The sequence below is a fragment of the Zeus faber genome (assembly GCF_960531495.2).
Source record: "Zeus faber genome assembly, chromosome: 11".
NCBI lineage: Eukaryota > Metazoa > Chordata > Actinopteri > Zeiformes > Zeidae > Zeus > Zeus faber.
In genome coordinates, this window is record NC_137205.1 from 3,440,850 (window position 1) to 3,453,927 (window position 13,078).

Genomic DNA, 13,078 nt, shown 5'->3' on the forward strand with positions numbered 1-13,078 from the left:
CCACTGGTGAGACAGACATAGAACCAAACAACATTTACACAGAAACAAACATTGGACGACAACATGTATTGAGAAACAGTTAATTAGGTCCAGGAAAACTGAAACCACAGCTGGTCACGTGGCCTCTTCCTGTCATAGTTATGGCAGCAAATGAGGGAAGAAAGGAGAGGAATGCAACCAGGATTGCATTTGCAGGTAAACTTGAGAAACTTGTCCATTGCTACTACCTCAACGGACTCATCACGTCCTCAACTTTGTATCGTCGGTCTCCTCCGGTGGTTCTTCAAAATATTCCATTCCATCGTCACATTCAGGTTGAAATCCGCTGTTTGAAATGTTCTCCAAGTCCGGAAAAACACCGGTATCAGATTCAACATCGCTGTCGGAGAACTGACTATCATCGCGGAAAATGAAATCCAATACATGCTACTTACACTGACTTGGACCTATCGCACTGGTTAGATTAAGGTCCGCGATATGATTTAGCTCTTCCCCCACCTGCTTCTCATAATCCATAACACGGAGATGAAAGTTTTCACAGACAAGTGAAACCAGATCCTAGTCTTGTTTACGGAAGCGACGTCAGCTTGACTTCTTCATTGGTATACACCCCCTTCACAATAGAGTGTGGTATACACCCCCTTCACAATAGAGTGTGTGTGTGTGTGTGTGTGTGTGTGTGTGTGTGTGTGTGTGTGTGTGTGTGTGTGTGTGTGTGTGTGTGTGTGTGTGTGTGTGTGTGTGTGTGTGTGTGTGTGTGTGTGTGTGTATTTTTCCCGTAGTTTCAGCTGGCATTTCGTACTTGCGTATTTTGACCGAGAATTGCGTGGTTTGTACACAAAATGTGTGCAGGTTGGCAGGTCTGCACACCACATATTTTTACTACATTGTGCAGCCTTAGATGCCTCTGTACACGAAAAGCAATAAATCTGAAATGTGAATGTCTGTGATCAGATCATGTTGAGCTTGCAACAACGTGCTCAGAAGAGAACCAGCTACCTTCTCCACCCCGGCGACATTAGTTTAAAAATAGTACGATTTAAAGGTTGAAATCTATCAAAACGGTTTCACATTGTGACTTCACATCACATGGAATTTGGAGGAATGATCTTCACCTGGTCGGTCGCCTTAAATGAAACGATCGATCGGTGTTATTAAACGCTATTCAGCGTCTCTGAATTCTGAATTGTGAACTGTGTTTCCCCATGTAATCTAACGGGAATATTTAACGCCACGGTTTAATATTTTTCTATTATTTATAAATCAAACTCTGTTTTCAAAAATACGTTGAGAGAGAAAAACAGGAACAAGAAAAATCAAATTTTCCTTCTAGAAAGGTTTTCTTCAATTTATTTGGCTTCTGACAATTTTAGAAATGCGCGACAATGCGGGTTTTGCTGCGGTTGGTCACATATTTGCTTTTTATTTGCGTGCTATGTCCAAATACATCCTTTGTGCGAGCAAGTGAATATGCTGCTGCTCAGTCTGTCGCTCTCCGGTGCGTGGGGCCACGGGATTGCACCAGGTGGCTTCTGCTGGACTGTCCCTTGCCCCATCTATTCCGGCGTTACCATGGAATGTGTGAAAAGGCGCAAGATGAGGGGAGAGGGTGAGAGCGTCTCTCTCCCCCACTCCGCTCCCATGATCAGTTTCCGAACACTGTAAACTGCACTTAGACCGTTTCAATGCTCTGATTTTTCCTGGCAGATAAAGAAAAAAATTGTCTTTTCTCAATGTCAGTTGGCAATCGATGGAGTCAATTGACAATTTAATTGACCTTCTGCCCAAGCCCAGTGTGCGCAACTTTTTTTGTTGTTGATTACAGCCATGTTTTTGGACCAATCTTGCTAATTTATAAATCAAATTTTGTGTTGATACAGTCAAAATCCAGGGCCATAACTCTAGCTGTCTTTGAGCAATCCTGATAAAACTCAAAGGAGACATCTCATACTATGTCCTGAACCGATGCACCAAATTTTGATAAAATCCGATAAAGGGGGGCAAATGGTAGAACTTAGAGTGCGCAATTATTGAAACGCTGCATACATTGTGATGATACAATAAGTGTGTGATTGGTCTCACTCCTTCTTTAAATGGAATTCAACTCGCTGAAGTAGGGCAGGACAATGTGGCCAATAAATATCACAATGTTTTTTTTATATTGATATCCATAAGTATCACGATATATATTTAATAATGTTCAATACATAGTTAAGTGTATTATCATGGCTTTATGTTAAACAGTGAATAAATAAAATACAATAATAAATATGTAAACAAAAAAATGTGTTGCTAAATAATATAAACATTTTAGGACTGTCAAAGTTAGCACGATAACGCCTTAACGGTATTTTGTCTTGGCGCCACTAGATTTTTTTGATGCGTTCGCACAACTTATCAAAACTTATTATAATTATTCTGACCATTTGCCCGACCTGTAGTTATGATGCCGCCGATGTGTGTTGTTTTTGTAGCCTCATGACAGCGGAGTGGTTGACATCACATGCCAAAAGTTACATGTCCTAGGTTGCACCACATGATGTTAATGAAGAGGGCGAATTCCTCTCCTTTGCACTTGCCGCCACAGTTACTGGGGCTGCATAGCTGGCGCTATACAAAGTGGTGGAGGTACAAGCCCTATATTCCGTCGGTAGTGATGGAGAACATGCCTTGGTGAGGAATCAGAAGATATACAGGGAGTGTAGTTAACGGTTTCACGGAAATGTGCGCTAATGTGGATTATGTGGATGTGGATTCACTACTGTGAATCGCTTACCCCATACCGGAGGAACTTCCATGTCCGCTCGACATTGTTATAGGCTGTTAATTGATTTCCAAGAAAGACACATTTGCATAGAGCAAGCATATTTGTCCACTCTCATGTTGATAAGAGTATTAAACAATTGTAAAATATCACTTTAAGCTACATTTAGTATCCCTTTAAGCTACATTTTGCAATTAATTTGAGATTAATCGCGATTAAACTATAAACAATCATGCGATTAATCATGATTGAATATTTTAATTGATTGACAGCCCTGATATATATATATATATATATATATATATATATATATATATATACACACACACACACTACTCACAAAAAGTTAGGGATATTTGGCTTTTGGCTGAAATTTATGGAAAATGTAAAAAGTTCACGCTACCGTGATATATCATGAAAGTAGGGCATTTAAGTAGAAACATGCAATGGTGATTTCCTCATCTCAAACAATTTATTGAAACAAAAGCCAACAACAGTGGTGGGTTTATGGTGGTTTATCACAACAAAAAATGTCAATGTCTCAATATCTTGTCATGTGGCCTTGAGCATCAATTACAGCTTGACAACGACGTCTCATGCTGTTCACAAGTCGACTTATTGTCTGCTGAAGCATGGCACCCCACTCTTCTTGAAGGGCGGCCTTCAGGTCATTGAGGTTCTGGGGTACAGAGTTACGAGCCTCTGCACGGCGACTGAGCTGATCCCATAGGTTTTCTATGGGATTCAGGTCTGGAGAAAGTGCAGGCCACTCCATTTGAGGTACCCCAGTCTCCAGCAGCCGTTCCCTAATGATGCGACCTCGATGAGCTAGAGCACTGTCGTCCATGAAGATGAAATTAGGCCTGTGTTGTTCATGCAGGGGCACAATGACTGGATTAATGATGTTATTCAGGTAGTATGGGCTTGTCACTGTACCATTCACAAAGTGTAGGGCAGTTCTGTATTGACTAGACACACCTGCCCACACTGTAACACCACCACCACCAAAGGCTTGTCTGGTGACAACAGTGGCTGATGCATAGCGCTCTCCTTGACGTCTCCAACATCGTTGGCGGCCATCATTTCTGCTCAACGTGAATCGACTTTCATCAGAGAACAGCACTGAGGCCCACTGGTCCCTCGACGAGCATAAATGCTCCCTGGTCCATGCAAGACGATGATGCCCGTGCCTGGTGGTGTGGTCAGGTACCCTTGCAGGTGGTCTAGCACGCAGACCACGTGCCGTAAACCGTAAACGGTTTTGAATGGTCTGACGTGACACTTGGGTGCCTCTCACCTCCCTTAAATGTACCTGGAGTTGAATGGCATTCATCATCCGGTTCCGCAGGGCACTGTTCACAATGAAGCGGTCATCAGTGTGGGATGTGGCCAAAGGACTTCCACTTCTATGCCTTTCTGTGACTCTTCCAGTCACAGAACAGCATGATGAAGAGGACTGTTTAAATACCAATTTTTATTGAACCAGGAAATGTATTGGTCGATTCATGAATCAAACACCTGTTGTGAATTTTGCCGTTCAGCTCCTTGTTAGAGAACAGCAAGTTGTGCAAAAAGTACTGAAACATTGAACAGTTGGACATGTGCATTTAAAAGTTTAGAGAAGGTCTAATTAAGTTCACCTGTAAAGGTTATAGTGAATTTTAGGTTCATCCTGAAATTTCACCCGAAAGCCGAATATCTCTAGCTTTTTGTGAGTAGTGTGTATATATCTCATTGTCATCTGAGAACTGTCTGAAAAGTTCCTAAATCTGCACTCTGTGATTATTATTATATGTAGGGACATTTTGGGTGGGCCGAGGGTCGCTCTCCGACCGCAGCAGACCAGATGTCACTGAATAACGCGTATTCTTTCTTTAATCTCTACTTTTGCGACATTACATTTCCTGGAAAACTTTATATCACCTCGATAAAATCAATATTATGTTTACACTAGTGGGTACTTCAATTAGATTAATCATCATTTTTGTGTGAATGTTCCCACTGACGACTGACTAGTGTTGAAAGGTCTAACTTTTATTTTTTTCTTAACTTTTTGCTCGCTCAAAGGACTTGTTCGCTTGATTCAGTTGGTATAATACTTATACCAACTACTTTTTGCCTTCTTTAAATGAATTCACTTGCCCACTCTTTTTATTTATTTTGTTTATTTATTTATATATATATATATATATATATATATATATATATATATATATATTTTTTTTTTATTTTTTTTTTTATTTTTTTAAACTTGTGCTGTCCGCAGGCTTGGCATACAACACAGGGTATTTGTATGCCATGGCATCCAAGACTAAACCCGCAAAGCCACTCTTTATTCATCAAGAACAGCTTTGGACAACCTGTGGGATTAAAAGCGCGTAGCATTTGTTGTTCAGGTACTCCTCACTTAACGACCTACCTGTTTAACGACCATTCGGACTTACGACCAGCTGTCCAACCAGTCAGTATTGTCCGCTGCGAACAATACCGCGGCATCAGTGTCAAGCCTCTCATCATGCATCACTGTTCTCAGTCTGTCTTGTTCCCGCAGTCTGTCGGTATTCACTACACTAGCATTTGCAATCGCCATGGCCCCTTACCGTGAAATAACACAGGTCCTCGCTTATCGACCAATTCCCTTAACAGCCTGGTGGTAGGAACAGAACACGGTCATTAAGTGAGGAGTACCTGTACATGAGTGCTGCCAATCCCTCTCTTTGGAGAATGATCTTGTGATCTCAGTGATATGAAAAGCCATGTGAGCGGATGATCGGGCCCAGTGAGGTGGTGTATATGGCAAAGAGGAGGGGTCCTAGCACCGAGCTTGGGGCACCCCTGTGGTGAGGTTGTGAGGCACAGACAGCTGGCCTCGCCATGTCACACTGAACGAGCGCCCAGTAAGGTAAGATTCGAACCAGGAAAGTGCACTGTCCGTTATGCCCATACTTGAGAGTATGGACAGGAGTATGCTATGATTGACAGTGTCAAAAGCAGCTGATAAGTCTAGCAGAATGAGAACCGAGGATTTGGCAGCAGCTCTAGCAGTTTTTAAGGCCTCTGTCACAGACAACAGGGCTGTTTCTGTGGAGTGACCACTTTTGAAGCCAGATTGAAGTGTATCAAGAAGGTTGTTTCTTGACATGTACTCTGTAACCTGTCTTGAGACCGCCCTCTCTAAGGTTTTGGAAAGGAATTGGAGGAGAGAGACCGGCCGATAGTTTTCTACTTGATTGGGAAAGAGTGAGGGTTTTTTGAGCCGAGCCGCTTTGAAAGCGGAAGGGAAAGTGCCGGAAGTTAGGGAAGAATTAATCATATGTGTGATTGCCGGGGTGATAGTCGGTGATATGGCTTGAAGGAGGTTAGATGGGATCGGATCTAGCGGACAGGTAGTGGGACGGCTACATGTTAGTAGTTTAGATACCTCACTTTCAGCAAGGGGGGTGAAACCAGGGAACGATGAGCCTAGGGCTGGAGAAGACAGGTTGTGAGTAAGTTGTTTAGTGAATTGGCTGCTGATGGCTGCCACTTTGTTAGTAAAAAAGGAGGCAAGGCAGTCAGCAGTGAGGTTAGTAGCTGGGGGAGGTGGTGGAGGGTAAAGCAGAGACTTGAAGGTGGGGAATAACTTACGTGTGTCTGTGGCACCGTTGATCCTATCGTTGAAGAAGGCCTTCTTGGCAGCAGTGATGCTGGAAGAGAAGGAGGACAGCAGTGTCTGGTAGCTTGCAAGATCCTCAATTCTTTTGGATTTGTGCCATTTCCTCTCGGCTGCTCTGAGGTCAGTGCGCGTTGTCCGGAGGGTGTCAGTCAGCCAAGGGTGCGACTGGGTTGATCGAGCAGGTCTGGTGGATAGTGGACACAGGCTATCCAGACGTGAGCTCAAGGTGGAGCAGAGGGAGTCAGTGGCATCATTTACCTGCAGAGAGGAGAAAGTGCCGTGGGGTGGAAGAGAAGAGGAGAGCACAGAGGAGAAGTGGGTGGGAGACAGGTTGCGGAGATTGCGGCGGATAGTAACCATGGGTGGGGAGGTGGGGGGTTGTTTTGGTAGCTGGACATTGAAGTGGATGAAGAAGTGGTCTGAGAGATGGAAAGGGGTGACCCTTAGGTTGTCCGTGGTGCAGCTCAGGGCAAGAATGAGATCAAGCTCTTTGCCAGCCTTGTGAGTCGGTGGAGTCGGGACCTGTCTTAGGTCGAATGAGCGAACCAAAGACAGGAAGTCAGCCCAGCTCGCACTGTCCAAATGGATGTTCATGTCTCCGAGGACTAACATGGGACACTTATGCTCAGGAATTGATGACAGCAGGGTGTCAAGCTCATGTAGGAAGTCACCTAGTTGTCCTGGTGGACGGTAGATGACGAGCACATAGGCTTTCACCGGAGCAGTCACCAAGACGGCGTGATATTCAAAGGAGGCAAAGTTGTTTAAAGGCAGCAGTGGATTACACTTCATGTGTTGGAAATTAGCAGGCCAGTCCCACCACCACGGCCAGATGGTCTGGATGTGTGGGAGAATGTGTAGTTAGTGGAGAGTGCAGCCGGGGTTGCGCTATCTTCCGGTTTAATCCATGTCTCAGTGAGAGCAAGGAGCTCCAAGGAGAGGTGGTTGGCATGACCAGAAATGAAGTCTGCCTTGTTAACTGCAGATCGACAATTCCACAAGCCAACAGAGAAGGAGGTCTTTGCAGAAGATGTTTGCTGCAGGGACCTGAGGTTACCCGGATTGCATCGGCGTATGGTATAACGAGGCTTTCTGGGTGACCTTGAAGTTGTAGGGATGCGGTAGTAGCACATTTTGTATGGAGTGAGAGAAAGAAGGCAGGTTTGCCTTGTTCGGTGTCCTTGCTTCGGTGGACGTGCAGAGGTAGACGTGCGTCTTCACACGAGAGTGACTACAAATGGGCCAACGCTTGACGCTAACGCTTCAAGGGCAGGACCATAAATAGGTGATAGAATACAGCTGCTCATGTGATTAGGTCCAAATTAGTTCTGGTGTATTAGGTCAGATTTATATTGTAGTGCCTCCAAGCAGCAGAAAAGGCCTGGCAGCCACGTACGGCCCAATACAGTACTGCAATACAGTTGCAATACTGCAACTGGATTGCAGTATCCCCCTCCCCCCCCCCCCCCCCCCCCACACACACACACACCAACCTGCCAGCACATCGCCCACCCCGGAAACTCCAGTGCTTAATGCGTGCCATTTGTGGATGCGGTAGAAATTGGTGGTGTGTTGTTTGGAGTAAGATTTATGTGCGTGTGTATGTGTTCTAAGCTAGAATGTGTGGTATTAATTACTGGACAGTCATGGGGCGCGAGCACACCAGAAAAGCCCCCCGTTGAATAGGGGAAAATGTACTGTTCCCAGATCAAGGCTAGCGGACTATATAGAACAGAGAGGACCGCTTAATTCACTTAAGCAATTCTGTATCTAGTACACAAGAAGTACCCACCTCGTGGAGTTATGTTCCTCTGCCTCACTTCTGCCTGACTCTTCGCTTCCCCTCATCCAGGTACGAGGCGTTGTTTGCTCCGCAGCCCCCAGCGGCCACTTACCAGTTCCTGTCTGGTGTGGATCTGGCTCTGCAACACCAGGCCGCTGAGACCAACGGGCTTGTGGTGCGGCAGGCGGAGCGCCTCAAGGCGGAGGGCACCACAGCATTGGCCTGCGAGGAGCAGTTGCAAGAGATCGAGCGCTGCATCGCTGTCTTCCTCCAGGAGAACGGCGAGCCGGGCTCACTGAGCCTGGCTGGGATCATCACCTCTGCCCTCTGCACGCTAACCAGGTGCAACCTTCTAGCATATTGGATATGTCATGGTAACCATTGGGACTGAATGTCGTGAAAATCATGGTAAGGTATTTCACCAATACTAGAGTATTAAAACATTCTGCGGAATTCAACCACAATTTTTCTTTTTTTAGAACTGGGTAATTAATCTTTTAAAATAATTTGCCTGAGTTTTTGGGTTCAGCTACAGATAAATCATTTAATTACTTTATGATACAGTTGGTCAGCAAAGCCTTAAATTCCTCAAATTAGGACACGTTACATCTGCATTTCTCAGAGTTGGGTGAGGTTGTTTTACAGATATACAGTGGGGCAAAAAAGTATTTAGTCAGCCACCAATTGTGCAAGTTTTTCATGATCCGTGTAAAGGAAAGAATGAATGGGGCCATGTATCGTGAGATTTTGAGTGAAAACCTCCTTCCATCAGCAAGGGCATTGAAGATGAAACGTGGCTGGGTCTTTCAGCATGACAATGATCCCAAACACACCGCCCGGGCAACGAAGGAGTGGCTTCGTAAGAAGCATTTCAAGGTCCTGGAGTGGCCTAGCCAGTCTCCAGATCTCAACCCCATAGAAAATCTTTGGAGGGAGTTGAAAGTCCGTGTTGCCCAGCTACAGCCCCAAAACATGACTGCTCTAGAGGAGATCTGCATGGAGGAATGGGCCAAAATACCAGCAACAGTGTAAAACAGTGAAAACCTTGTGAGGACTTACAGAAAACATTTGACCTCTGTCATTGCAAACAAAGGGTATATAACAAAGTATTGAAATGAACTTTTGTTATTGACCAAATACTTATTTTCCACCATTATTTGCAAATAAATTCTTTAAAAATCAGACAATGTGATTTTCTGGATTTTTTTTCTCATTTTGTCTCATAGTTGAGGTATACCTATGTTGTTAATAACAGGCCTCTCTCATCTTTTTAAGTGGGTGAACTTGCACAATTGGTGGCCAACTAAATACTTTTTTGCCCCACTGTACATTTTAGATTCAACACTAGCTGAGGAAAGTGTTAGAAAGTGGTCCCAGGTTAGCTCGGAGGAATGACTGAGGAGGGAAGAGAAGGGCTGGGAGGTCCTTCTGAGGTGGAGGGCTCCAATGGCTGAAGAGTCCTGCTGGGTCCTGACCAGATGTAGCTACAACCTTCCTCAAACCACCACCGCTAGGTAGTGGCTGTTAAGTTTTAAAATTATGACTCAAAGCTTCATAAGGTTTAAGAAGCTTTAATAAGGAATTTAATAAGTCCATGCTTGCTGCCATTCTATCAAGCCCTGCTACTTCCATCTACCGTCGATGACCACAATCTCCCTATATAGGCTAGGAGGACCAATGTCTTATGGACCATTCAAGGGATATTCGGACATTACAGTGGTTTCCAAAGACTATAGTGGAGTGTAAACTTAAAAAAAATATATATTTTTTATAAATGCTGTAAAAATGTGCTCACCAGGCGTAACCTGGTCATGGAGGGTGCAGCTGCCAGTGCTGGTGAGCAGCTATTGGACCTGACATCCCGCGATGGGGCCTGGTTCCTGGAGGAGCTGTGCAGCATGAGTGGCAACGTCAGTGCCCTGGCCACCCTCCTGCAGCACTGCCAGCTGCTGGCCAACGACATGGAGCTGCCCTCACCCGCCCACACTACTCGTCCCATCTACCTGGCCAATGCAGTCTACACCTGTCTGCACGTGAGTACTGGGGGGGGGGGCTCTTTGAGTTCACTTTGAGTTTGACGGATTCCTCTGTAAACGGGTGGCTCACAGCAGGTCTCTCTTCCGCGTTGTTTCCGAACCCTCATTCAGGAGCTGAACGCCAACTTCCACCAGATAATTTTCCCCGAAGCCCTACGTTGCATGCTCAAGGGGGAGCCCACCCTGGAGGCTATGCTGGCCGAGCTGGAGCAGCTGGTGGAGCACTGTTCTGATGGCCTGGGCCTTCAGGGTCTCGTGGATGGCCTTCATGCCAGCCTGTGCTCTACGGCTATGGACCAGGATGCCCACACCCATTGCCTCCACATCAGCAGGTAGGGTGTAATTATTTATGTAACACGTGTACCAAACAACCACCTAGCGGAGCTGTGTGCTGCTTGAGACTATGATGCGTTTTAATAGGGTATGAGTTGAACAAATGATAAACCTTTCCTTTAAGAGCAGCTGCTGTTTTCCTGGCCTACTATAGGATGCTACGTGCCCAGTATTCGGAGCTTATCCAGCCCTGCAGCATGGAAGCGTCAGGGCAGGATCCACCAAAGATGTCAGCCGGGCAGATGCTGCTGGTGGCCTTTGATGGCATGTTTGCCCAGCTGGAGACCGCATTCAGCCAGCTCACAGAGAAGGTACTGTTTCCTAGAGACACCCATTGGGGTTATTTCGCAGATTGTTTCATTGTTTGATTGCTAATAGATTGTTGGTAGGAATATGCTTTTACAATCTATTATGGGTGAATAGATAAGAATGTGCAGATTGCGATGGACCTAATATGAAATTGCGGGACAGCTGTTACACCGAGCCACGCATGTGCCCATCATTTGTTATTAATGCTTGTGTGGTAATTTGTCGGTGTAACATGTTCATGGACTATAATCATAGAAAGGGGGGCACCTGGAGAACAGTGATATCAACTGTGTATTTTACATCCAAACTATGCAATACATGACAGAGGTAACTATAAAATTGAAATCTAATAAATTATCACTGGATCTTGAAAGCTGATCTGATCTTTCTGCAGTGGGTAATCAGTTATTTCTGAATAATGACTGCTCATCTGTTAATGACTTTTTCTGCCTGCTTATGACTCACATGCTCTTGCTTACACTAGCTAGCTAGTAGTGCCGTTTTGTTACGTAGAAACTACAATGGAAGACTTAAATGGATATCAAAATTCCCAACGTCCTATTCAGCATTTCTAATTTCAAGATTAATCCAAATATCTAATTAGAAATTAATAATGCTAAATAGGTTAGTCATATGTAGGTCACCTTTTTTTTGTAGGGAAAATAGTTTGCTGCAGTGTTGACGCTACTTTTCCTAGTGGAAGCTTTTATATTCAACTTTTTTTTTTTTTTTAAATCAATATTAAAGTTTGATGTATACATTTATTTGGTAAGTAGCTGTTCAAAAGCTCGATAACATGCTTTATTGGGAAACTAACCTTTTCTGGCCATTGCCAATGCTGACCGGCTGGCTGCACATTATCCTTTACTTGTCCAATTCAATTATTTCACACAAATGGTCGTACCGTCATTATTGAAGTAATCCCCAGACTCTGATCAATGGTGTATGATGGCGATATTATGTTAAATAGTATGGATATGATGTAGGCCTACAATAGGCCGGTAGGCAAAACACATACATTTCTTATGGATGGCAGGTAACCATAACTCTTAAAGCAAGACTTTGGATTGGAAATAGATAAAAGTGAGATTTAAGAGTGAGAATTACTGATGATTCAAGATTCAATGTAGTGTTTAATAAACACAAGTCAAAAGTCAAGGTGAACTTTACTGTCATTCAGACGATACAACAAGGAGTGCACAGCAGAACGAAATTGCGTTTCTCCAGGCTCAATGTGCAAATATGTGACCCACTGCAGACATTTGGTGGCTTTTTACCGTTTTCATTTGAAAGTGAAGATTCAGAGCTTCAAAACAAGGTGTCACTTGTGCAAATCAAGCAAATATTTTTAAACCTATGACTTAGTGACAATGGCAAGGGTGTAGCAAACTGTGCTTCTGAGATAATCACCTTCAAAGTTTTCCCCCACACATGGCTTCATTCAGCAAGCTCCCAAAATGCAAATGGTTGGAGGGCCTACACAGCCTGGCTAGTTGTCACATAGCTACTTGACACCCTGCTGAAATCGGCAATCGGCAATCTCTACATTGTTCTTGTGTTTATAGGGAATGTTGAACAACGTCATCGACACATATCTGTTTTTAAAAAGGTTTATTTAACAGTAAAAATATACATGTTTTATAAAAGTGGAATTACTTAGGAGTTTAAAAGTGCGGACAACACAACAAAATGTAGAGTATCAATTACAGTATATGAGTCTCTCTATGATCAGCCTTGTTGTGTCATTTAATATATTAATGTGCCGATGCCAAATAATTTCAAAGTTCATGGACTTATGTGGGCTAACCCCAACCCTACCCCAGCTACACTCAGAGCCTGTTTGGGGCCTCTTTTCATCTTCTTTTTTCCCCTGGCTACATTTGTGGGTAAACTTGAGCATTACTACTTGTTCATAATCTACATCACCAACCTCAACAGACTTCATTACGTCATTAACTTCTTCCGTTGTAACTACAATGGGCGTATCGTCGGTCTCCTCCAGTGGTTCTTGAAAATATTCAGTTTCATCACCACATTCAGGTTGAAATCTGCCGTTTGAAATGTTCTCCAAGTCCGGGATAACGCCGGTATCAGATTCAGCATCACTGTCGGAGAAATGACTATAATCGCGGAAAATGAAGTCCAGTACGCGCTGCTTACACTGACTTGGATCTATCGCACTGTAGAATGACTTCTTC

General features: G+C 44.1%; 1 protein-coding gene across 1 annotated transcript in view; it reads left to right on the forward strand.

Annotated features, from left to right (window-relative positions):
- Positions 1 to 13,078, forward strand: part of smg1 (SMG1 nonsense mediated mRNA decay associated PI3K related kinase) — a gene marked incomplete at its 5' end in the record, with an annotated part of 151,603 nt that overhangs the window by 108,893 nt on the left and 29,632 nt on the right. The window contains 4 exons of the mRNA XM_080009518.1: positions 8,272 to 8,544; positions 10,001 to 10,235; positions 10,350 to 10,570; positions 10,726 to 10,882. Of these exons, the coding sequence (XP_079865644.1) occupies positions 8,272 to 8,544; positions 10,001 to 10,235; positions 10,350 to 10,570; positions 10,726 to 10,882 (886 nt within the window). The remainder of the gene's footprint in view (positions 1 to 8,271; positions 8,545 to 10,000; positions 10,236 to 10,349; positions 10,571 to 10,725; positions 10,883 to 13,078) is intronic.